This window comes from Passer domesticus, chromosome 9 (genome assembly GCF_036417665.1).
Source record: "Passer domesticus isolate bPasDom1 chromosome 9, bPasDom1.hap1, whole genome shotgun sequence".
Classification (NCBI taxonomy): Eukaryota; Metazoa; Chordata; class Aves; order Passeriformes; family Passeridae; genus Passer; species Passer domesticus.
In genome coordinates this window covers 32,018,960-32,043,184 of record NC_087482.1, presented here as the reverse complement: position 1 = coordinate 32,043,184, position 24,225 = coordinate 32,018,960, and the positions used below count along the sequence as shown (strand labels likewise).

Here is a 24,225-nt window from a genome sequence, read left to right as displayed (position 1 = left end):
GCAGAGCAAGAGAAGAATTGGGAATGCAGTGGAGTCTGCCTGCATCCTGGTCTCCAAATCCTCCCACTCCTCACCAGGTCAGGGCATTGCCATGTCTTGGCTTTACCCTCCATGCCCAGGATGAGATGGAAGATTTGCAAAGCCAGCTGTAAAATATTTTTTTAAAATGTTTAATGCAGAAAAAAAAGTCCAAGCCTGAATCAATTTCTTTTTGACATGGAGGAGAAGGAGGGAAGATGCTGCTGTGCAGGAAGCAGCCTCAGTGCAGGAAAGCTCCCTCTGTATATAAATGCTAATAAGCCTAGCTGATGCCACCAGAGTCATTTGACAAGCTGAGTCACCCTTCTCCTTCAGATCTTACTCCCCTTCTGTGCTGGTAATTTTAACTTGCCCAAATATTGAGGGGGAGTGAGGGCTCTGTCCCTTTTCCCACCTGTCCCACTCACTGCCCCCACCCCCTGCCAGTGCAGCCATTCCAGGTGACAGTCCCCCCGTGCCAAAGGCCCATGGTCATGGGAGAGATGGCCAGGAGCAGCCCAAAGGCTGGGCACCCTTCCCATCCCATTCCATGTCCCTCCAGCCCATTCTGTTAGCATCTGTCCCCTCACATCCTGTCTCATGTCCCCATCTCTTCCCATCTCGTGCCTTCCTTTCCTTTCCCAGCTTCTCTTTAAGGTTTGAGATAAAAGTCTCTGCTGCTGCCCTGCAAAAGACCTGGGGATTGAGGCAATGCTTGGGAATCCCACATTTGGTCAGCAGTGACTTGTGCCACCTCAGGGCGTGTGGCATTTTCCTGGCTGGGCAGGGGAAAACAGGGCACAGCCTGTTTCAAATAGAAGGGGGCTGTGGCTGAACACCCACACAGCAGCCTGAGTGCTCAGGGCTTTTAAGACTCACACACAAAGGTTCATGGACTCCACAGCAAACGAGCTGCAGAGTAAATGATAGGACTATGATGCTTTTCTTTATGGGATTCCCACGTGGGAAAGGGCAAAATCTCAGAGGAGCTAACTCCTTTGGCTTCCACTCCCCAGAGGGGCTGCAAAAGAGTTACACCTGGTTGTGAGCTGAATGTGTGAATTAAGAGTCAGTTGGCACCTGGGCTGTGAAACCTCAGGTGCCTGTGGGAAAGGGAGAGGAGCCCTTGCCCTCTCAAGAGCTCCGTGCCCTCCCTGCAATCCTTGGGGAATGGCAGCAGGCAGGTAGGAGCAGCAGGGAATCAAAGGCTATTCAGCTGTGGGGTAAGAATATCTGGGATATTCCCTGATATTCCCTCCTGGGACTGTGCAGGGTTGGGGAGGAGGTGCCTAACCTAACCCTAACCCTCACCTAACCCTGATGAGGGCTTGGGATCAGGCTGGAGGAGGGCTGGGGCACAGAATGTCCTAAATGACCAGGAGTCCAGCCATGCTGAGGTGGGCTGGCAGCTCTGGGCCAGGGGCTACCTTGCATTAGCCTTTTGGTGCCTTGTGCCAGTGTGTGCCCCAGCAACAGGGGCTTGTGGTGAGTCCACACTCACATCCCCCATCCCAGCTGCTGGCAGCAGGCCAGGGTGCAGTGCAAGGGATGTGCCCCAAAATAAATGGGTGCAGAGCATCAGAGATGCCAGAGCTGTGGATTTGGTGCTGTCAGTAATGCCCCAGACCATGGCAGGAGCAGAAGCCCCTGCAGCCTCTCCCAGCAGTGGGGAACACGTGCTCCTGCTTGCACTTGGAATGGTTTTGCTGCTCCTGCGGCACCTGGGGTTTCTCCTTTGTGTAAATAGGTTGGGAAATGGAGGGGGGGTTGTGAGTTTAGGGCTATGCAACATTTAACTAGATGAATTATTTTGGCCCAGACAAATGTTAGCCATGGCTTTATGGCTGCATTCCTGCTTCCTCACTCTGCCACTGCCATTGTCTGACCTTAAACATATTTTACTGATTACTTCCTCTATTATTTTTTCCGGGAACCAAACTAAAGTTTGCATAACTTATCCCTACTTATACAACTCCCCATTCAATTTTTATTAGCTGGGAAACAATATGTGTTTATTTTTTCTTTCTTTGTCCTTTCCATTGGGGAGAATTTATCTTTTCAATGTGCCATTGGATTTGTCTTTCTTTTGCAGTTAAGTGATGGACATCTGCTGGCCTCTTGCTGTGCCCTGGTTCTGCTTTTACACTCTTGCTTGCCAACAGCAGTGCTAAAGGTAATTTGTCACAGCTGATGTTAAAGGTGTGGAGGTACTGGCTGCCACGTGCTGAGGTTATTCGTGTTCCTGTCATTTCAAAGGTTGCCAGCTTTGAATCCTGGGGTTTGGTTCTCTCCTGTGATTAATTTGGAGGAACTTTGGAGATTTCTGATAGCTGGTGCCTTTCTATGTCTTCTCTTTTCTTCTCTTTGGGAGAACAAAGTGTTGAGTTGCCATTATAAAAACTAAGAAGAAAAACTGGGCTTATAAGCTGGTTTGTAAAATGGATTGGGCCAATTCTGAAAGCTTTCAGAGAAAAAATACTAGAAAATGCAAGTGACCTGGGTCTTTCAGAACATGGCCATGTGTGAGTCAACGTGTTATCTCCCACACACACTCAGCTGTTCCCTGATTGTGGCCAGAGTTTGCAATGACATTGTTGGCATGTCATGGTGCTGGGGACAAAGTCCTTGGGAGAGGCTGATGGAGGAGCTGTGCCTTGTTATTTCATGTGTCCAGTTAATGCAGTAATATAACCTAAAAGATGATGGGAAGAGCTCTATAACAGATGCATATGCATTGAGTCTTGGGCCACAAATGGTCCATGGCAAGGCCAGGGGATCACATCCTCCCTCCTACAGCACACCTGCACGTGGCAGAGGCAGCAGCAGCCCCTTGGCTGGCTGGCAGGGGGCTTTTTCAAAGTAGCTTAACTGCTTGGAAATGTTTTATAAAAATATCTTATGAAAACTCTTCTGAGAAAGGCAGGGTGCTTCAGGACATGCTTAAACAACTGGTGACTTCCAGCTGATGGAGCTGATGATTTTGCTTTAATTTGGGACTCTATCTCCACCCCACACGTGTGTATTTGTGATACTATAACAGATCCCTAGTGGGAGGCAGCCTCACGGCACACATGAGTGTGCCAGGTTGGCTCCTTATACCCAAAAAAAAAGGGTCCCTGGGGGAGAGTAGCTGTTCAGAGCCAGTGAAAACCTCTGCAGCAGTCTCTGGCTGTGCCTGCACCCACAAGGAGCAGTTCAGTGCTCTGCCTGACTTCATGCCAATACTGACCTCTGAGTACATGCGCTCACCCAGAGAATTTACTTCTCCCTGTCAAAGCAGGCCTTTGCTATTTACCAAAGCATTAAATAAGATAGGCCTGTTACACCCAACTGCTAAGGTTTCAGAGGGGGTGCAAAGGCAGTACTGATGCTCTCCCATAATGACTTATATTGCTTGCTGCCAGTTTTTACAGCAAGTCCATGGAGACCTGCAGAAAGAGGCAGCCAGAGCCCACGTACAATGGTGAACACACCTTCCTTCTCCAGCCCCTGCCACACCACCACCTTGGGTTTCTGCCAGGTAGTCAGAAAATACCACTTAATTGATGCCATTAGCACCTTTCCCCTCAGTGTAGTGAATGCTTGTGCACAAACTATAAAGGAAGAAGAGGGTGGCAGAGGGAGACAGCATCTAGCACAACCCATTCCAAATGCCTGCCTCTCAAAACATGGGAGGTGCTTCTTGTATACAGCACTTCTCAAGGTGCTGAAGTATTCGTGGGCATGTAGAACTATATCTGCATGCTTTCAAAGGCTTGCAGGAAGATGGCCCAGAGAAGCTCTTTTCTCTTTTCATAATAAGTAAACCCTGTGCAGGAAGCACTACTGAAGTTCTGTGGGCACAGTCATTGGACAGGCAGCAGTTCAGCTGAGGGGCACTGTTTTATTCCATCAAATGCCATCCCCCCAACACATCAGTTCCCCTTATGGAAGGGACACAGACAAGCACACAAACACAACAGGGCCATCATGGCTCTTGAAATTTATTTTCAGAGCGCAGTGCTTCAGCTACAATTAAAATACTTGAGCAATTAAAAAATGCTACTGACTCAATGCTAGAGCTGGACAACAACTAACACTGTTACTCTCATGCACTGACAGATACTAGTTTGCTCATGCCACTGAAGTAGGCTCGTTCTCGTTCACTCATCACTTCAAAATGCAGGGGTCGTCTACAGAAGTTGCATTCAGCTGAGGAGTGTGGTTTCAGCTCCAGACCAACATCCTTCCACGTAGCCAGCAGTTTTTCTGTTAAGAAAAGTTTATTAAGATCAAAGCTTTAGAGAAGCAGCAGAAATGTCAGCAAATTTATTCTCCTAACAAGTGTGTCAGAGTGAAATCCTATTATCCCTGCTCAATCTACCTCTTGAAACAACTGGGCTGCAACTAAGCCTCAGCTATCCTCCTATCACTCTCCTGACAGGATCAAGAAGGATCTACTTTCTCTGAACAGATCCACATTTAAGACAAGTTAACAGCTCAGCTGAGGACAGCTGAGTTTGGAATCCATGTAACATGTGAAGATTGGTTTGGACAATGCATGAGCAGAGCCCTGGCTGGGTACAGGTCTGCACTGGCCTTGCACCTTCTGTCACCGTGCACTGGCCTTCACATCTCACACTCCAAGCAGGGAAATGTGCAGCATGTGCTGCAGAGTGGAAAGACACTGTCCAGCTCATGACATCTAAAACTTAAGTACTTCCCAGTCTCATCTTTAGTACAAAGACTGCACAGACAGGCAAGATCTGCAGTGCACTGCTGCAGGAGTCCACTCACCGATAAAATAACTCATCATCTGGGGGGTGTGGTGAGGCGTGGGGGCAATTCGGAGCAGCTCCTCTCCACGGGGAACTGTTGGGTAGTTGATGGCTTGGACATAGATGCTGTGCTGGCTCATCAGCTTGTCACAGATCTCTGTGTTTTTAGCAGCATCTGCAACCTGAAGTTCAAAATTTTACGTTACAAGAGCAACCAAAAGAATGAGAGCTGGTAAAACGTCAGCCCAACTTAGCAAGCCATAAGAATCCAATAGGGCTGGTAGGCCAGAAAAAGACTAAGTTTGGGCATAAGAGCACCACTGCAGCCTGGGCAGGTAGCTGTTTACAACCCACATCTTTTAGCTTGTTAGCAGTTTTCTGTATACTGTTAGTGTATGAAACCCAGTCTTTCTCCCCCTATTTTATATTTACACCAGACTTAAGCCACACTCCTGGCACATCACCACTGAGCAACAGGGTGAGTTTGAACTTTGTGAAGGCAGTAACTAACACCTGATGGTACAGCGTGCTCACGGGCAGTCAGACAGGCACCACAGCCAACAGTACCCCGGGTGCTCACCCTGATGGGAATGATGTGGCTGGGGCAGTGCACCACGGGCAGCCCCGCGTCCATCAGCATCTGCCTCATGAGCTGGACGTTGCGCTGGTGCTGGCGGCGCAGCGCCTGCCCCTCGGCGCTCTTGAGCGTCCGCACGGACTCCAGGGCCCCGGCCAGCAGCATGGGCGGCAGCGACGTGGTGAAGATGAACCCGGCCGCGTACGAGCGCACCGTGTCCACCAGAGAGCTGGTGCTGGAGATGTAGCCTCCCACGCAGCCAAATGCTTTGCCTGAAGGAAAGAAAATAAAAAGGTAACTGACTGGACTTATTTTTTCTACCTATTGGAATGATGTGAAGGATTGGAGCTTTTCGCTCGGAGGAATGGGTTATTCTGACCACACACAATGGCATATTCCAGCCCCCCCTCAGTAATCTTGTATTTACTCAGCACATGGTACAGCTTTGTTTTTAAGCCAATCTTGGTAACGTGGATCTAGCTGCTGCACAGCAAGGACAGTTCATGACTCTATCAAATACACAAGTTTTGATTTTGGGGAAGACCTTCCAAGCAAGGACTTGAACAGTGACCCCAAGCGATCAACACTAAGTCTCTCAGCAGATTTAAAATAATCTGTTTCAGAGATGCTAGAAATAGCCTGTGATCCTAAGGAGCACAGAAGGCTGTTACTGTGATTGTGCAGTTCATACCAGCCCTCCTTTCCAAATGTTTGGAGTGCAGAACACAGCACAGACAGAACTAGGGTGTCTGGTGAACACTTCTGTTCCTATTAGGCTGTAAACCAGGACTTTTAAGTTCCAAAGGGCAAAAACTTGGCTAGTAAATTTTATTTATGTTTTGAAAGGTGTTTAAACAACCTTCCAAATTACAGCAGTAAACTTACTCCTGAGCCTGCATTCTACTCAGATAATAGCAGTTGCTTCAGTACTTGCCAAATCTCTTTACATAACTCCCCATCTCAGGTTTCTAGATTAGGAGCACTCCATTTCACATAAAGGAACCAAGTACTACTAAATATAGAGAATTGCTCTACTAGCATGCTCACCTGAATTTCTTCTTGAATTGTATAACATGCCACTTGGAGGACTTTTTGCTAGCTTGCTTAAAAGAAAACCCCATACAAAGCTACCATAACTATTTCTAAGGCAGCGTAAGTAGCTTAACAGAAGCTTTTCAAACTGTGGGGCACACTTAAATCCCTTGGACTTTCTGAAAAATCCTAGGCCCCAGCAGCCCTTAACAAGTTCATTTGACTGGGCTGATTTTGAGCTAACCCACTTAATTTGGCTGCTCAGCAGCTTTGGTGCCTCAGCTCCTGCAGGAGTGCCGGGCAGTGCGTACCGAGCGTTCCAGAGATGATGTCCATTTTGTGCATGACGCCATCCCGGTCTCCTATCCCACCTCCTCGGGCTCCATACAGCCCCACAGCGTGCACTTCATCCACAAAGGTGATGGCCCCGTGCTCGTGGGCCACATCACACAGCTCTTCCAGAGGACAAACAGCACCTAGGAACCAAAGCAGTGACTGGCAGTTTAGGATTGTCTGTTCAACTGGATAAACCCCAGAAGTACCCCTACACAACCCCTATAGCACTGAACACTTTGAGACCTAAAACACAGATGATTTGAGGAATAATTGCCCCAGAAGCAGAGAGGAGGCTTTGATGTCATCTTACCATCCATTGAGTGAACAGTTTCAAATGCAACAATCTTAGGGGTGGATGGATCAGACTTTTGCAACAGCTCTCTAAGATGGTTGACATCATTATGGCGAAATATATGTTTTGGCACCCTGCTGTTACAGATCCCCTGGATCATGGAGGCATGGTTTCCAGAATCAGAGTAGATCTCACAACCTGAGGAAACAGGTTACAGCCCAGTTACATTTTAAGTATAGAAAGCATTAACTGATTCCTAGCATTGCATTATGTATGGGAAGAGTTCAGGAAACAAGGGTAGCTTGTTCTTGAAAGTAATGCTCTTGATCAAAAAAGTTAGAGATCATTAAGCAATATCTGAGGTTTATTTTAGGTGTTCACACTAACACAAATGAGAGCTTCAGAAAATAGTTATCTAACTCTCCTAACTTCTGAAGTGAGAGAGAAGTTCATCCCTTCCAGTAGGAGGATGCTAAATTCCCGCTGTCTCATTTTCAGGTAGAGTTTAAACACAGGAATAGAAGACTCAGCTTGCCTAATTCCTCCAGCAGTTCCCAGCTCATAGATCTCAATCTCAGCAGGTTGATATTGTCATTTGCACTGAACATAACTTGAATATGGTATTAAAACCAGCAAACCATACTCTGGCCCATGGATTAGGGCAAATTCTCACTTTGGACAGTCGTTTGCAAAACATACTCCAAACAGCTTGGGGCAAGGCTGTGTTTTTGTAGCAACAGAGGTGCAGCTGGAGATCTTACCTGGCAGCATTTTAGCCAGAGTGAAGAGAGTGGAGTCATTGGCTACAAAGCAAGATGAGAACAACAGTGCTGCATCTTTTCCATGAAGATCAGCTAGCTCTTTTTCCAAGTCGACATGAAATTTACTTGTTCCTGATATGTTTCTGGTGCCTCCTGCTCCAGCACCATGTTGTTTCAGTGTTTCCCTAAAGAAGGCCCAAGAGAGGCATTAGCTTTGCTGTGGGACACACAGAAAGTAAAGGATCATTGCTGAAAACATTCCTGTACATAATCAGGACTGTTTTAAAAAAGAACTGGCAGCAAAAAGCAGGTGTTGGGTCTTTGAGCAACCTGCACACTTGGGAGTCCTGTAAGGTCAGGTATCAGTGACCAAGCACAGCTGCAATATACCATCCAGTTTATCTGGTAACCTTTGGGGCTTTTAAGGAACATCCAAGGAGCACAACCAGTGACCAATACACACAGTGCATCCCTGGATCTGAACACCAAGTGACCGCTTAAGAAATGAGTGTAATCTTAATGCACACCAAGAATCACATCGGAAGCAGCTTATGTCCCACAGTACAGAAATCAGTTTTTCAGAAGCCCTCCCACAAAACACAGCCTGAAAACACCTCTGAAGAACACAGCACCACTCACATGACAGCCCCACAGACACGAGGGTGGCGGCTCATGCCCAGGTAGTCATTGCTGCACCAGACAGACACCTCCTTCTTGGTGATGAGGGAGTCGCTGTAGTCGTCTGCCATGGGGAAGATCTGCGCCTTCCGGTTCACGGTCTTGAACACTCGGTAGGTGTGATCCTTCTTCTTCTCATCGATCTTCTTCTCAAAGAACTGATCATACTGGAAGGTGGACACAGCTGAAAGGAGACAAGAGACTTCAGCATGCAGGAAATAATCACAACAGACCGGGCCTCTGGGGGTTTTGCCAGACATTCTTACATTTTGGCAAGTTGTCCTGAAGCAGATGAGAGACGCTTTCCGGTTTTTGCTTCAGCATAATGTCCTTAAACTTCTCCAGCAAGCCACTCTGCTCTGCTCCCTCAGTCTCAATCTTTCTCACTGTGGAAGTACTTGGTATTTTGGCAAATTCTGTACCTACAGATATCGTAATAAATTCCAGTGAGTTTGTTTGGTTTGAAACAGAGTGAAGTAAGTTGAATTCAGCAAAGCAAACATTTTAAGTAAAGCCAACATTTCAATCTTTGAGAAGGACATGCCCAAAACCTCATGTTGATCCTGCTAGGATGAACTATTCTATTTGCTTACAAATTTGCCTTTGACAAGACAGAAGGATTAGCCTTGCTAATCAATCACAGTACAACAGGCAATTTCCTTGTAATGTATTTGGTTCATCATGACTCAGAGAATCACACTATGCAGCTACAGCACTCATCTGAAAGAACTGGTACACACCTAACTGAAGGCACAGTTCTAGTCAGCTGCTTCCTTTTTGTTCTGTTAGCACAGATTTAAAAAAAAAAAACAACTATGCCACAGAAAGCAAGCAGGAAAGTAAAATAAGCCTTGTGAGACAGGCAGCAAGGCTTTACTGACACTGCTGAAAAGTTCCTTCCTTTGAAGGACAGCCCTTCCACACCACCACTGCAAGCCAGCCAACATCCTTTAATTCCACAAACACCAAAAAACCACCCCAAAACCATCTGCCTGCTTTCAAGCTTGGATTTGTGGTGGTACTTGCCTGGCGTCTTGACACTTAGCTGCATTTTGGATATAAAACTTTTGTCTAAAGCAGCACCCTGGCAAAGCTCTCTTGAGATCTAAGCATCTGCTTGGGTGAAAGTGTAACAGCTTGACTCACACATCTAGAGCCAACCAGCACATCAAAATACAGCTCACGGCATTTCCACATCCGAATCACCCAGGGAAGCCCTGCACAACGTCACAGGTGTGTCATTAACACCTACATTCTCCAGCAGCTTTTCCCTGCAGTCTCCCATAGTCCCAGCTGCATCACTTCAGAGGTGCCTGTCAGACCTGGCACGCTCCAGATGCAAGGCAGGCACCAGAAGCTCTCGGGAGGAATCCCTGCTTCAGTGCACAGAGAACGTACCTTTCCTGTCAGCCTGCACTTCCTGCACATCCTCCTGCAGTTCCAGGCTGGCTTTGCAGAAAACATTGCTCTTCTTGTGGCTCATCTGAGCTGCCAGGAATGGGCATTTGCTAGCTGTACTCTGGCTAGCACTGGCAGGTGGGTGGCCAGCAGGAAGCTGGGTTCCATCTGCATTCTGCTGGGCCACTTTGACATTCTTGGCCTCTGAGATGGGGACAGAGAAGGGAAAACACGTCAGCTTCATCATTTTAATACACTGACTTCTGTTTTTTGATCCACTACTTTTGCAATTAATTTGGCAGGACCCATTCAGAACTATTTAAATGAGCAGTCACATTTTATTTATACAAGCGCAAAATCCCAGTAACACCCAAGGGACATCTGATTTAAGATGCTAGATCTAGCACTGTACCCTTTGAGGGGCAAAAATACCTCTCTTTCCCTCCCAATGGGAATATTTAAGGAAAGACTGGATATGGCATTAAGTGCCATGGTTTAGCTGACACGGCAGTGTTCAGCCAGAGGCTGGACTCGACCTCGGACGTCTTTTCTAACTTGTGATTCTCTGTGACCTTCTTTCGAGGACTTCAGAGATTTTTCAGCCATGCAGCTTCCTCTGCTGCCAGCCTCAGCTCCTTGCCCTGAGCTCCCGGGACAGAATTCCCTAAGGAATATTCCCCAAGGGCGGCGTGAAGGGCCACCGTACCGTGAGAAACCCCGAGACGCAGGATCGCGGATCCGCACCCGGGGCTCGCCGCAGGCCGGCCCCTGATTCACACCGCGGCCACAAATTTCCGTACCGCGGACATTTCAAGGATTGAGCAACCCCTGCCTCGGGGCTGCCTATTCCAGAAGTTTCCCCCCGTGACACGCAGTGTCTGTGTCACATTTCCCCCTCGGGGACCCTCGGCCCGCTCCCCGGCCGTACTCACCGCGGCGGCCCGCGGGGGTCTCCTCCTCCGCCTGCTGCCCGCGGGCGGCGGACGTGGCGAGGGCGCGGGCGGCCGGCGGGGCCGCCTCCATCATGCGCGGGCAGTGCTGGGCGTACAGCAGCAGCGACGGCCCGGCCTTCTGCAGGAACGCCTGGGACACACGGGCCAGGAACGGGCAGCGCCGCACCACCGCCTCCATCCTCGCTATCGGACGGGACACCGGAGGTGACGGCAAAGCGACACCGGCGACAGGGAGGCGACACAGCGCTGCGCTCCGGCACTGCCGCCTTTATAGTCCCGGGGGCGCGGCGCAGGCGCGGTGGTGCCGCGCAGGCGCGGGGAGGGACCGGGGGCGGCTCCCGGCCGCTCTGGGGAATTGTGAGGGACTTGGGACAGTCGTGAGATAGCGGGAGCGTCCCGAGGACAGGGAGAGACTCCCGGGGGTTGTGAGGGACTGGCGGCGCCCCGAGCACGGGGAGAGGCGCAGGGGGTTGTGAGGGGCTGGAGCCGTCCCGATCCCCGGGGGTCGTGAGGGGCTGGAGCCGTCCCGATCCCCGGGGGTCGTGAGGGGCTGGAGCCGTCCCGATCCCCGGGGGTTGTGAGGGGCTGGAGCCGTCCCGATCCCCGGGGGTCGTGAGGGGCTGGAGCGGGTGTGTGCGCCATGGGGGAATGGGATCGCTGTGAGCGTGTGCGGGAGGCTGAGCCGCTCCCGCAGCGCTGTCAGAGTACGGACGGGGCTTGGGTACTGTGGGAGCGCTGCTCTGGGATTCCCTGAGCCCCAGGCTGTGCAGTGCTTGTTCCCCAGGAGGTTTGGGCTCCCTCGTCCCCAGGACAGGAGACTGGCGTCACCCCATTGCCCGTTCCTGGGAAAAGGCGAGCTCTGGGTCAGCTGCGCTGGGGAATCCAGCGCTGCCCGGCCGCGTCTCGGTGTCCTGTTCCTGAACGCCCCTGTGACTCCCTGCAGAGCCGTGCCCGGGGCTCGGGTGGTGGTGGTGGGATCCTGACTCTCACTTTTCCTACAGCTGGTATCAGTCTAACAGCTCCTCTGTAGGTGATGCTCAGAGTTTCACCATTGCGTTTTTGCCGGGTTTTGAAGGGAAGAACAACAGCAACAAGTGAAATAGAACCTTTCATTCTCTGGTTTGCAATGGACATTAAAGCTCGTTCGCTTACGAGAGTATTTGGTGGGGAGGGTCATGGTAAAAGGAGTTCTCCTTATGCGTGTGGCCATTCAAACCACAGCAGTGCTACTTCCTGTAAGTGCTGGCTGCTCAAGTGTGGAAAGAATGGAGAAGGAAGAACGACAACGCATTTTTTTCCCCCTCATCTTGTGAAACAATTTCACGGAAGACAGGATTTGGGTAGAGAGCCAAGAGCTGTCTTGGGCGCTTTGGGGCAGGAGTGGGTTTTGTAACAGGTGTGGAGTTTGGAGGAGAGCTTTCTTAAAGGTCACTCTTGGCTCTTGCCTTGCATGAAGTCACGTTGTGTCGTTACTAGAAGGTGTTCACACAGCATGACTAGAGAAATACAAAGCCTGTGTAGGACTGTGGCTGCTGAACACAAATTTGGCTATAAAAAATACTTCTAAAAGTGTTGGTTAGCATTTAGATATTGCAGATTAATCTTTTAATCTGGGGGATAACCAGCGAGGTATTTGCCTGACCCTCTTTTATTCACCACTGACTTGCTGTGAGGATGTTGCATGGAGTTTGTAAACTTTGGGATCTGAGTAAGTTGGTCAGGAGGAAAACCTCATAGTCAAATGTCAGATTTGATGTCAGCTCCAGTGTGTCACTAAGCTCTGAGGCAGGAAATGGGACAGAGTTCTGCCCTCACGTACTGCTTACAAAGCCCTGGAAAAGTTAGCTGGGGTTTGACAAGGTGGGGTGTGGGATTTGGGTTTTAGTAGATGTGTTTTAAGCACAGTTCTCTTCTTGCTTTTTAGAAATTTAAGACAGTGTTATATAAGAAGTCTCAATGCTCAGATCTTAACTCAGTATTTGTCAGAGTAATGCACAATTGGTGTCATTGAACCAGATATGTGCTAGTTTTAATTTGTTCAGTGGATAAATTATTAAAGTAGGGCAGTGGTATTTGACCTCAGCCTCTCAGTTATAATAGCAGGAGTCCTGATCATTTGGTAGTACCAGGATAGTTTTTTGAATTATTAGTTCAGTTGCTCATTAAGAATTTATTTTTGTTTTTTCCCCCACCCCCCACAACTGTGTTTTGGCTAGTGTTACATACCTGAAGTATTTAGCAAAATAATAAGTGTAAAAACACCTGATTTGTGTTTCAAATTACTGCTGTCCCTGTTCCCTGGAATGTGAACATTTGACTCTCTACCCTGAAGTTTTGTCTCACACCAGTTATTCTGAAGATGGAGGGAACATCACAGCATTCTAACCTGACAGGTGTCCTTAGAGCACAGTTCATGTGTCTGGGCCTCAGGGGTCACTCCTGGGGTTAATTGCAGTTTTAGGAACAGAAATCAAGTCCCATAAGCTTGATTTATTGTATGTTGAAAGCATTTTTCTTTCTCCTCCTATTTTTCCCTTACCAATTGTCCATGATACTTAGCTCAGAGGGAACATGTGTTTTGTTGTAAGAGGCACCAGAGAAAGGTGTTGTGCAAATGAGCACAAATCTGCTGCAAGAGGCTGCAGAGCTTGTCTGCCTGGACACCTGCCACAGCAGGTTAGCTCCCTCAGAAATCTGATAATCCTCCTTTATCCTGCTAATCTGAACAGCAGCACCTTGCCGTGGTGTAGGGCTGGGGGATGAAGTGCCTGAGTCTGCTTGGTTGTTGGAATTCAGGCTGGTGGGTTCGTGGTCAGCAGTGCACGTGAAGCCTGAAGAGCATCTGCTTTTTACACAAACACCATTCAAGGCTGGCAGCTGAGAGCCAGCGACCTTGGCTACGATATGGAGATCTCCAAATGCTGCAGAACTCTCAGCTTTCCTGTCACACCCCCCTCCAGTCTGTGCTGTTCATCAAACACTGCAACAACACTTCTTTTGAAGCTTGATTTTGGTGGATTTATTTAACCTTGTACATGACAGGAGTTGCGCAGAGCGGTGGAACGACGTTAACTTGACCCTCATCTTGGAGGGTGCTGAAGGAGCTGTCCTTGTCAGAGCTGGATGGAGCTCTGGGAGCAACAGAGCAGGGAAAAGTCAGGAAAAGGGTGTCTTGTCAACTGCTCTGCCCGTGTCCTTCCTCCCTTTGGAAATACTGCTGAGCTTACGTGTTGAAGGTGAAGTAAATACTAATAAAGCTGCCGTTAATTAAAATTTCTTAGGGCTTCAGTGGATTAATTAAACGGTGTTTAAGGATGTTAATTGTGGCAGTGTATTACTGCCATCCTACAGGGCTCAGGAGAAACAAATGCTGTTTGCCACACTGCAGGAGAAGCACAGTGGCAGCCCAGGAGGGAAGAGGGGCCCATCCTGAGAGAGAAAAATCAGGCTCAGACCGGAGAGAGGCAGCAGGGACAGCAGGCAGGGGAGCAGGAATGGCTGCTTGGCACTACAGAAAGGGCAGGGTAACATAATAAAGGAAAAGGGTTTAAGCAGAGGGGGTAGCACTGGTGTGAGAACAAATTTATTCAGCTGGCCCTGACAAAATGTAGCTCAGAAGGTATTTCCTTACTGAACCTATGTTTTGCAGCAGCCTTTAAAGCTGGTCCCTGAGACCAGATGGATTGAGCAGAGAAAGCTCAGCCTGCCTGAAAGGGCCGTGTGTTGCAGTGGCAGAGGAAGAGAAGGGAAGATTCAGCTATCCTGAGAGCCTCTGCTGATTTTAGTTTCCTAAAGTCCATTCTGTTCTGATGATTTATCAATTTTTTAGCTAAATAAAAGTTAAGGCAAAACAAGGTTAAATTCCAGCAGTTCTAGTGGAGGGTGAGAAGCCACAGAAAATGCTTCCCACAGTGAAATTGAAACGGGGGAAAATCCCCTGCCACAAGACCAAGTTAATGTCTGCAGATGTCTCTGAAGAGTTGCTGCTGAAGATGGTCTCTTTCCATGTTGCTGGTTTATCATGTAGTAAGTTCCCTTGAATACTTCCCTCCCACCCTCTTCTCTCAAGCATGTTTTCCCCAGTACTCCTGGAAACAGAACATTTCTGTAGCATTCATCTGCCCTTGCATTTGTCTGCAGGTAGCTCCTTTCATAGAATTTTCATGAAATTTATGCTTTGAAGAGAGCATTTAGATACTTAGCAGGAAAGCAAAGGTCAGAGCCCTTCTGCATTCAGCCTGTTCAAATGAAAGGCTGTAACTGCACCATAATTAGCAACATCTAATCCCTTTTGCCCACTTCTGAAGTCAGGACTGTGCATATTCCTAATTTTTTCCCATCCTGTCAGTGTCAGAGAGGGCAAGCCAGAAAAACAATTCCCCCTCCCCATGCACAAACCCTTGTCTATATTGAGATCTGAATTTTCCGAGGGAGTGGGTGTGATCCTGACATCTGGATATAATCCAGACTCAGATTCCAGGCTTCATCTGAGAACTTCCACCTCCGGTCCTGAGACCAGCAGTTCTTAGAGAAGATTTAGTTTATTTACCTTTTAAGGCAAAATTAGAGACTTGTTCTAGCAGCTGCATAGTGACAGTTCTTCCGATGGTGAATTTCTTTAACACGTTTCCTGATTTGGAGCCAGTGTCTTCTTTACGTGACAGAACAGGAAATCTCATTTCTTTCTAGGACCCTCTAAGCAGCAGAGACTTTGAGCAAGCTGGAGGACTGCTGGATGCTGAGGCTCGTGTTGTGGAGTGGCTGAGCAGCATCCCTGAATCACCAACACGGGCCAGGCAAGATCTGTACCCATCTCATACAAATGTGAGTTGTTTTGTTCCCTACTGCAGTGGATCTCCTAAAATTCATACACTGCTGGTGGCCCTCACAAGGCTTTTGGGTCAGGACACTTTTCCTGTCTGCCAGGCCCCAGGAGCTGCCCACTGCTGCAGAGGAGTTTGGTTTCCTGGCCAAGTCCCATCACAGGGGTGTGAGTCAGGCTCAGTCCTGGCAGTGGAAGCTGTTGCCACCCTCACACAAGGTACTTTGCTGTCCCACTGAAGGCACCACCCCACACTGCTGCTGCAGTCCCCAGCCCAGCTGATTAACACATCCAGCCGTGGCTTATCCTAAGTCCAGAATATCTCCCTGACATCTCTCCAGTTGCTTCAGATGTGGAAAATCACATAATTTTTTTTTATCATCTGTCATTGTTGAGTTTGTCTTGCTTTGTGCAGCACATAGCAGGAAATGATACACTAATCCCTTTGTGCTTTGCTGCACTTGCCATGACTTGCCTCCACACCCTCATTTCCTCCTCTTTCAGGCAGTTTTCCTCCTTCTCTTAGAAGGAACCAGTAGACCCCAATCAGTATACTTTTAGTTATGGTTATTGAAGTAATTTTTCTTGCATATCTCAGCCCTCACTTCTCATTAGGTATTCAGTCAGAGGGAGAACCTTCTACATCCAGTTTAGGAGCTTGAAGTCTCCTCAACAGAAAGCAGAAATACCTTAGAAAATATTAATTCAAGTGCTTCCTATATTGAAGATGTGAGAAGGTGGGGAAAGGACTTGGATCTTTAGTCAGAGCTCTCTATAGAAATCTGGAACTGGGGTTTTCCAGAAAGTATTTAAATAGATAGTCTGTTCCTCTCTATACAGGAAGGACAGCTGTCAGAGGAGAGAAATGTTTGAATTCTCTTTGAATTTAAATGCTTTAGGCCCAGAAGGACACTCAAATCATGCTTATGTAGCAAAGCATCTTTGCTATACCAGGTGTCTCTAGTGAGAGCCCCTAGTGTTGCTCATACCTGTGCTACTGTGGGCTTTGGTAGGAAGGTGGAAGTGAAAGCAGAGGAGGGGTTGTCCAAGTCCTTGAAAACAAGAAATCAAGCCATAGCAGAGTAAAATACTGTGCTGGAGCCTGTGGACTCTCCCTTAAAGCAGTGTCAAAATTGGGAGTTTTCTGTCAAGAGGATTGCTAGAAAACAAGGCGCAGCCCTTGTTCTCTCCCTCTTGCCCTCTAAAAATATGCTGCTGTTGGCTGGGATAGAGTTAGTGTACTTCATAGCAGCTTGTATAATCTGTGCTCTGGATTTCTGATGAAAACAGGGGTGATAACAGAGGGACATTTCAGTCATTGCTGAGCAGTGCTTGTGCAGTGTCAAGGGCTTTCTGTTTCTCACACTGCCCTGCCAGCAAATAGGCTGGGGACACACAAGAAGTTGAGAGGGGACGACCCCAACTGAGCAGAGTGATATTCCACACCATATGACATCAAAATCAGCAGTTAAACTGGGAGGGTAGGGGTTGGCTGGGGCTGTCATAGCTCAGGGACTAGCAGGACATCAGTCAGTTGGTGGTAAGCAATTGTTTTCTTTTGCATCACTTTTTTTTTCTCTGTTACTTTTGTCCTCTTTTTTAGTTATTAAACTGACTTTGTCTCAACCCACAAGTTTTTACTCTTTCACCCTTCTGATTATCTCCCCCATCTGAGAGAAAGGGGGGACTAAGAATGGGCTGTGTGGGGATATGGTGCCTACTGGTATTAAATCATAACCAAAAATCATCTCTCTGACTTGTCTACCTGTCCCATGGGCCTGCCATGGACACCTGAGAAAGCAGTAGCATAATTAAACTGCCCTCACTTCTTTCCAGTCACCACAGACTCAGACTGATACAGGAAGTGAAATCCTTTGTATAAATTGATGTCCTTTTTCTTATCAAAGTGAAGATTCCCTGACTGGACAGTTTTTAATCAGTGCTATTTCTTGCAGCCTCTACATGCTGCCTTTCTGTTCCCAGGTGTAGCAATACAAGTAAGATTGCCTTTTCAGCCTGGGAATGGGGATAAAGGCATCCAGTGAAGTCCTTACAGTCACAGTACACCTACTAGTAATGCTCATGCTTGTGGTTTGTCTCAGCAAAGGCTTGTTATTCTTTTACACATCTGGTAATATAATTTCTTCTGCAAAGGTCAGTGAAATGCAGTGAAGTAAGGAGAAGCATTTCAGAATGAAATACCTGCTGATGACGTGAGAAGGTGGGGGAAAATCCTGCTCCTGTCTAGAGCCAAGCTGAGTGTCTCTGTGTAGGTGTTATCCCATGAATGAGTACTCAGTGAGGCAACAGAACTCTGTTAGCTGGGTGGCTTTTCTCCTTATCCAGTCATTTCATAGCATTACATATTGCTGGTTGTGAGACAATTTTAGCAAGTGCCTTGGAGAAAGCAAGCAGTAACAGAGTAAAGCATAAAGCAGTTTTGATCTTTCATTGTTTCCATCAATTGCCAGGGAAATGTTATAGTTTTAGAATTAGTTGTCACAGTTAATATTGTATGCTATAGTTGTACAGTCAGAATCAGCTCCTTGCAAGACATAATCCAAAGGATTGAGGTGAAGAGGCCAAGTAGTAGAGCAGAAGGATGCCTCACATTTAAGTAGAGGTTTTCCAGACATGAAAATAGCATGAAAGTGTGTGGCAACAGGGGGTATAAAACCTCACAGAGCCAAGTTCTCCTGTGAGTGGAACACCACAGCCTGTGTATACACCAGCAAGGTGGAAGAATGAGCTTGCAGCCTTCTTAGGGTCCAGCTCCAAATGCTTCCACCTGCCAGTGTGCATTCTGCCCATGGCGTTTGCTGTGCTGTTTTGCAATAGCTCTTGTTGCTTAACCTGTGAGATGCAAGACATGCTATTCCTCCTTATGTACTGAAGATTACAGATAGAGGGTGGTGATAAGGTATTAAAATGAGAAGAGTGTCAGCTACAGGGAAGAGGGGGCCTTGTGCTGAAATATTAAGGGAGGAAATTAGCACATTGTATCTCCAAATCTGAACTTGACAGCTGCAGCTGAGAGAAACTCTGTGACGTATTGAGATTACTGGGGTATGCAAGGCTTCCATTCCTTGTTTGCTTTTGTATTGACCTCTCCCAAAAGCTGCCAAGTGCTCTGTGTGCCTGTCTTACAAACAGCCTCAGTCATGCCAAGCTCTGGACTCCACTTCCAAGGCTGCCAGGCCGCTCTGTCTGCCAAGCAGCACAGGCGGTACCAGGAGCAGTGAGGATGCCAGGACAGCTGGACTGGGAGGTTTCCTGGGGTACTGTGACCCTGCTGGCAGCCTTGTCTGCTTTGGTTTATTCGACCTGATGGTTCTGCAGCTGCTTTGAACATCATTCCAGCTGAGCTCTATTGGACTAGAGGACTCAAAGGAGTGAGCTGTCTCTGGCTTGGTGTGCTGAGCAAACCTAGTTGTGTTGTGTTGGCTTGGGGTGGTGGGAAAATGTGTTGCTCTTGGGCTTCCAGGAGATGTGGTAAAGAACTCAGAGCTTTTAAGGTCTTCTTTTCAGGAATCTCACTGCTTAATTGGGGGTTTGGCATGTGCTCTCCCTTGGAAATGCATCTTGTCCCAGCCCTGGGCAAAGATGAAAACTGATTCTAGAGAATGTCCTAGAAAGAGATGGAAGTGCAAACATGACATAACAAAAAGGTTGAGAGGGATCAGCTGAGACATAAAGATTGAAATGGCAAAAATACAAACCTGAGGTTAAGTCATTCTCTTTACTTCTGTGCCTTTCTCATGTCACACTGACTGTAAGAGCAAACCAAGGGAGAGTGCAGGATTATTGCTGGCTTAGCACTAGTGATGGATCAAGTGACTGACCTGTGTGCTGTGGTTTTATAGCGAGCTCTGATAATCTTATGGAGCTTTTATATACATTAGATAACCTAGTCTTTTCAGACTTGCAACCCAGAAATTCCTGCAGACATCCCACAAGCTTTTAGGAAAACTAAGGTGTACTTCTGATGATTAGTTTTGTACTCATTGTCTTTTTTTTAAAAGACCTCTAGTCTTGAAAAGTCTCTGCTTCAAAGTTTAACTTGAAAAGGGAATTCAGAATTCATGTTCTCAAAAAGATGTATTGTGTTTTCACTGTGAAATTTAATAATGCATTAATTAATACAAAATAAAAAAAAATTGTGTTACTCCAGGTGACCTGTTGTGACACACCCTCTCTAGGGACTGGTAAGGATGATTGATCTCACAGGGAGGAAGTACTGAGCCTGTGAGTGAGGTGTGGTGGCTCTGTGTGGAGAGGGGACTCGGGGCAAAGGATAACTGGTGGTTCTCCAGCCATCAGTAGCAGCAGAAAACTCAAATTAGCTCCACTGCACAAGGCTCTTGCTGGCACTGGCTGAACTGTTTCCCCAAAAGCCCTGATGGCAGTTTTATATTCCCTTGTAGTTCTTTGACACTTCAGAGTCTGCAAATACAGCACATAGTGATGTATTATTGCAGTGTTTAACAAGTAGAGGGGTGGTTGGGTTGCTTTGCAGTGTTTGTCCCCAGCCCTTTCACTACTTTAAGGTTAGTTCTTCTGCCTCTGATGGAGTGTGCTGAGCAATCTCTGTGTCTAGGTGGGTGTCAGGTTGGGTTTTTTTCTCAAGCTGAATTTTGCGAGGCAACAATATCTTGCAAGAAGTAATTTTGGGGAGAGATGCCATGCTGGGCCATGCACACTTATTGGCCAGGCTCTGATGTGGAGCAAATGTTCATCCTCTCCAACCTGCAGCAAGAATGAGCTGTAGTGGAGGGTGGGGTGCCTGAGAAGGGGGCAGCCACCATTTCAACCCTAAAGCAGGAGCCAGCAGTCCTAACGAGTGAAGATGTGCAAACCCTCTGGATCTTTGTGCTCTCTAGTGCTGAAATCCAGAAGGATCTTCAGGGCTTGTGTAGCACCTGGCTTTGCACTTTGGGTGGAAGAGGTAGAGAGGAGGCTGGTGCTTAGCACAGCAAACAGCTCTGCTGTTCTTTGGAGGGTGTTATGGGGGCAAGCTGTGAGTTCACTTGGGAGCCTTTGAGGCCGTGGATTGCTCTGTGAGACCTGTGCTCTCTGTACTTCTGTCTTGGAAAGGTGCTAATGTTTCCTGTGTTTATTTCAGCTTCGTTCCCAAAACTGCCTGCCTCCTCCACAGTAAAAACTCTGTCAGGATTATTTACCATGAAGAACACTCAGATTTTGAGCAAGTAATTGAAATCTAAAGCTCTAATTACAAGAGCAAATAAACTAGAGATGCTTCCTAAGCTCATATTTCAATTAGAAGAAGTGATTTCAGTGCATCCTTCCCAAAGTCCTGGCACTGTCTCTTGGGTTTGCTAGCCAGTGACCCAGTTTTCATGGGATGATCTCACTGTAGTGCAGTCCCTCACCCAGCTGCACTTGGATGAGGGAGAACAGTGCATGTCTACAGTGATGGTGCATATACTGTGAATTTGATTGCTCTGCTTTTCAAAGTTTCCTTGGGTGAAAATACTGTTTTATGTTTACTTGGCAGCTTTTCTCCTTTCTACTTGTCCTGGTTTAATTGTGTCTGTTCCCTGATGTGCTGTCACTTGTTCACGTTGGGGAATACAATGCCTTTGGGGGTGGTGGTGAGCACAAGTGACACCTTAATAAGGGGCCCCAGAGACATGGCTTTAGTACTAAGCTGCCCCCCTCTCCCAACAGTTGTCAGTGCAGGGCTTATTAGTCATCCATCTCTCCTCTGAAACACTATTTTTAATGCTTCTGCTCTGGGCTGAGTCCTCAGAAGCTCTGTTAGGTGTTGCTGTTTTTGCTGACAGTGGCTGCTTTTTAATTGCTCAGGTAGCAGAAGCAGGGCTTGAAAACTCAATCAAGATTATCTTGTCTCATCTCCCTGTCAGCAGTGGATTTAAGCAGATCAAGATACTCATATGGATCATGTGTAGAGGCAAAACACAGCCAGCTGTAGAGGCCAGGGCAGATGACATTTACCTAGACTGCTCTCCCCAGTGCCAGCCATCCATGGCCTTGCCCTCAGTCAGTCTCTGCTCCCTGTTGGCAGATGTGCTCTCCAGTGTCATGGGCAGGACCAGCTCTCTCTGCCAAGAGAACAGCCTGGCTTTGCCAGCATGTGACCTCTCCTAGTGTCAGCTGCAGTGTCAGGCCCCTTTCTCCTCTGGCCTTGGTGGCCCTTTGCAGCACCCAGGGCTGTGACTGCCTCTGTGCAAGTTGAGGCAGCCCAAGCAGAGCAGCTGCTATCTCTTAGCTTCTCCCAGAGGAGCTGTGGGAAGAAGTGGCTTGGGATAGCACACCCCACCCAGCACAGGGACATGCAGAGGAGAAGAGCAGGGCTGCAGGTGAAGCACAGCCCAGGGATCCAGGGGTCAGCTGTCCATCAGGATTTGGTACAGCTCCTCTGCTGGAGCCTCATGTCTGCCTGCCCTGGTCTGTTTTCAATCTCATCACTCTCCTGTGTCATGGATTATGTCAGTGTGGTTTGGGCAGGGGCTTGTGAACAGGCTCTGGGTTGCTGTCACTTCCTCAGGGGAGATGGGGGGAGCCTGGTGTGTCTGCTGGCTAAAAGCTTGGCAGGGAGAAGGCTGGGCAAAGCAGTTGCTGCTTGGCTTGGGTCTGGCATAACCCCTGGCCTGCTTTTTTGCTTAATGAGCCACCTTATCTGTCATGTTCCTCCTGGCAGATGGGGAATCTTCAGGATTAATTAAGGATCATAACTGTGACCTAGTTACCAGACTTGCACTATTGTCACTGGAGCTCTCTGAGCCATCAGGCTGTTTGAGAGAGCTTCTTACCCTTGCCTTCTCTGGTTACTTGCTCTGTGTATCTTCTGGGACTGACTCTGAGCCCCAGGCAGGATCACATCACATTAATTTCTCTAATAGATCCCTGCTTTACCCGTGGGTAGTTAACTCTCTGCTTCCTGCTTGCAGTGCCTCAGTGTGGGGATTGGATTTGCTGACAGACCTTTCACAGGGCTGTCTCCTGTTTGGGAGCAGGGGAGGCATTGGCTGCAAGATGAGGGAGGATGGTGCTGGACACAACATCCTGAGACAGTCCAGTTCCATGCTGCCTTACCTTAAACCATGGATACTGAAAGGTTATTTCAGGGCCTCTCTTCTCTTGGCTCAAATCTTTCTCATTTCTAGCTTGTGCTTTATTGTGGCAAGCCCTTAGGGATGTTCCCCTTATGAAGAAGCAGAAATGATGACTAAAGCTTGAGAAGTATACTGAGTTCATCTCTTCTAACCCTGCTTTTCACCTGCCAGATTTTCAGATAGAGCACTGTAACAGCTGGTAGTGTCTCAGCCCTGTGTTCCTGTGCTCTGCAGACCTGCTACAAGCCAGACCCTCCTTCTGCTGGGGAGGGGTTTGCACCACAGGGATCTTCTTGTTCTCTCCCTCCTGCTGCTGCTGGTTTGGTGGGAGCTTGCCTTGCCCACGGGACTGAGTCCCACACAGCCAGGCCACTGCATGAGCTCCCAGCCTCGTGCACAGGGACTGCACGTGGCCTCTGCACTGCTCACGTGAGGGAGGTTTGTGTTCCTGAAGCTCCCCTCAGTCCCCCATGGAGCTTTAACCAGCCTGGTGCTCTGCTCAGGGTCTGTCCATAGCCCAGTGAGATCCCAGCAGCTCCTGCTGGTTTTGGGCAGAGGAGCATGAAGGAGGCTGTGGAGTGGGACCCCAGGGAAGCAGCACTTTGTCCTCAGAAGCCTGTCTGGAGGGGGGGGGCTGCCTGGCTTTTCTCCTCTGCCTCAAAAAACATCTCTCATGTTCCAGTGACCTGCTTATTATGTAGGTCAGCATCAACCGGAAAAGATAAACAATCTCAAAAGTAGGAGAAATCCAGCATGAATCCTCCACACAGCAGTTCTTTCCAGAAAAGCAAGGAAGGTTTTCCTGGGGGAGGTGGCAGGCAGCATGGCCTGTTCTTCCACCCACCCAGGGCAGAGCAGTTGGAGAGGGAAAGCTCTGAGGCTGTAGGGATGTGTGATACCCTGAAAGCAAGCACAGCGTGCCATGTGATGGGGGAACAGTGCATTAAGTTAGGCAACAGGAACTTGACTTGAGTGCTTGGGGGTTGTTTGTCCTTTATTGACTTCCTTGGGCTTGGTTTTGGTAAAGAGGAGGCAGTTTCTGCTGGTCTGCTTGGTCATGTGTCTGCACAGCACAGACTGGTGCCGTGTTGCTGGAGGACTCGTCCCTGCTGGGACACAGCTGTCCTGCCAGGGTGAAAAGGGGACACAAGCAAATGTCTTTGGATGCCAAAAGTAAAACTGGGTCCTCAACCAAAATTCATCTCAGTGTTGTGCTGGTGCCATTACCCTGGAGCTGCTCCACTATGCTTGTAGCAGAGCTGACACCTTGTGATACCCACTGAGGAAAGAGAAAGTCCTTAGCATAAACTCCTGACTGTAACCTAAGCAAGGGAAAAGTTACTCTATGCACAGGAGGTTTGGGGAAGTCCAACTCCACTTGTACTTGCTACTGATGCAGTAAATCTTAATATCCCTCACTATGCTTCTCTCCCAAATCACCTACTGAATATCAGCTTGGTGGAAGACACCCTGTGCCCTGGCTAATTCTCACTTGGGAAAGTGT

The 24,225-nt window shown here is 48.1% G+C and overlaps 1 protein-coding gene and 2 long non-coding RNA genes across 4 annotated transcripts; 2 read left to right on the top strand and 1 right to left on the bottom strand.

Annotated features, from left to right (window-relative positions):
- Window positions 1–556: 556 nt before the first annotated feature.
- LOC135307900 (uncharacterized) lies at window positions 557–4,219 on the top strand. 2 transcript variants are annotated; one of them, XR_010368495.1, is made up of 2 exons: window positions 557–1,202; window positions 2,111–4,219. It is a non-coding gene; the product is annotated as an uncharacterized LOC135307900 (long non-coding RNA). The 2 variants fall into 2 exon arrangements; XR_010368496.1 differs by having other exon boundaries at window positions 557–1,241.
- ALAS1 (5'-aminolevulinate synthase 1) lies at window positions 3,984–11,088 on the bottom strand. The gene is made up of 10 exons (XM_064432465.1): window positions 10,782–11,088; window positions 9,850–10,053; window positions 8,718–8,873; window positions 8,413–8,635; window positions 7,774–7,958; window positions 7,031–7,210; window positions 6,696–6,860; window positions 5,356–5,624; window positions 4,795–4,957; window positions 3,984–4,266 (listed from the first exon to the last, which is right to left on the bottom strand). Exons 1-10 carry the CDS (start codon window positions 10,978–10,980, stop codon window positions 4,106–4,108), a joined length of 1,905 nt encoding a protein of 634 aa, XP_064288535.1. The 5' UTR covers window positions 10,981–11,088; the 3' UTR covers window positions 3,984–4,105.
- Window positions 11,089–11,430: 342 nt separating this feature from the next.
- Window positions 11,431–15,914, top strand: LOC135307892 (uncharacterized). Its single transcript, XR_010368488.1, has 3 exons — window positions 11,431–14,828; window positions 15,492–15,626; window positions 15,729–15,914. It is a non-coding gene; the product is annotated as an uncharacterized LOC135307892 (long non-coding RNA).
- The last annotated feature ends 8,311 nt before the right edge of the window (window positions 15,915–24,225 follow it).

Coding starts and splice junctions, on each gene's coding strand:
- ALAS1 (XM_064432465.1), bottom strand. CDS start 10,980: ATGGAGGCGGTGGTGCGGCGCTGCCCGTTCCTGGCCCGTGTGTCCCAG. Junction 10,054..10,781: donor GACCCCCGCGGGCCGCCGCG/GTGAGTACGGCC, acceptor TCCCCATCTCAG/AGGCCAAGAATGTCAAAGTG. Junction 4,267..4,794: donor GATGATGAGTTATTTTATCG/GTGAGTGGACTC, acceptor TTTTCTTAACAG/AAAAACTGCTGGCTACGTGG.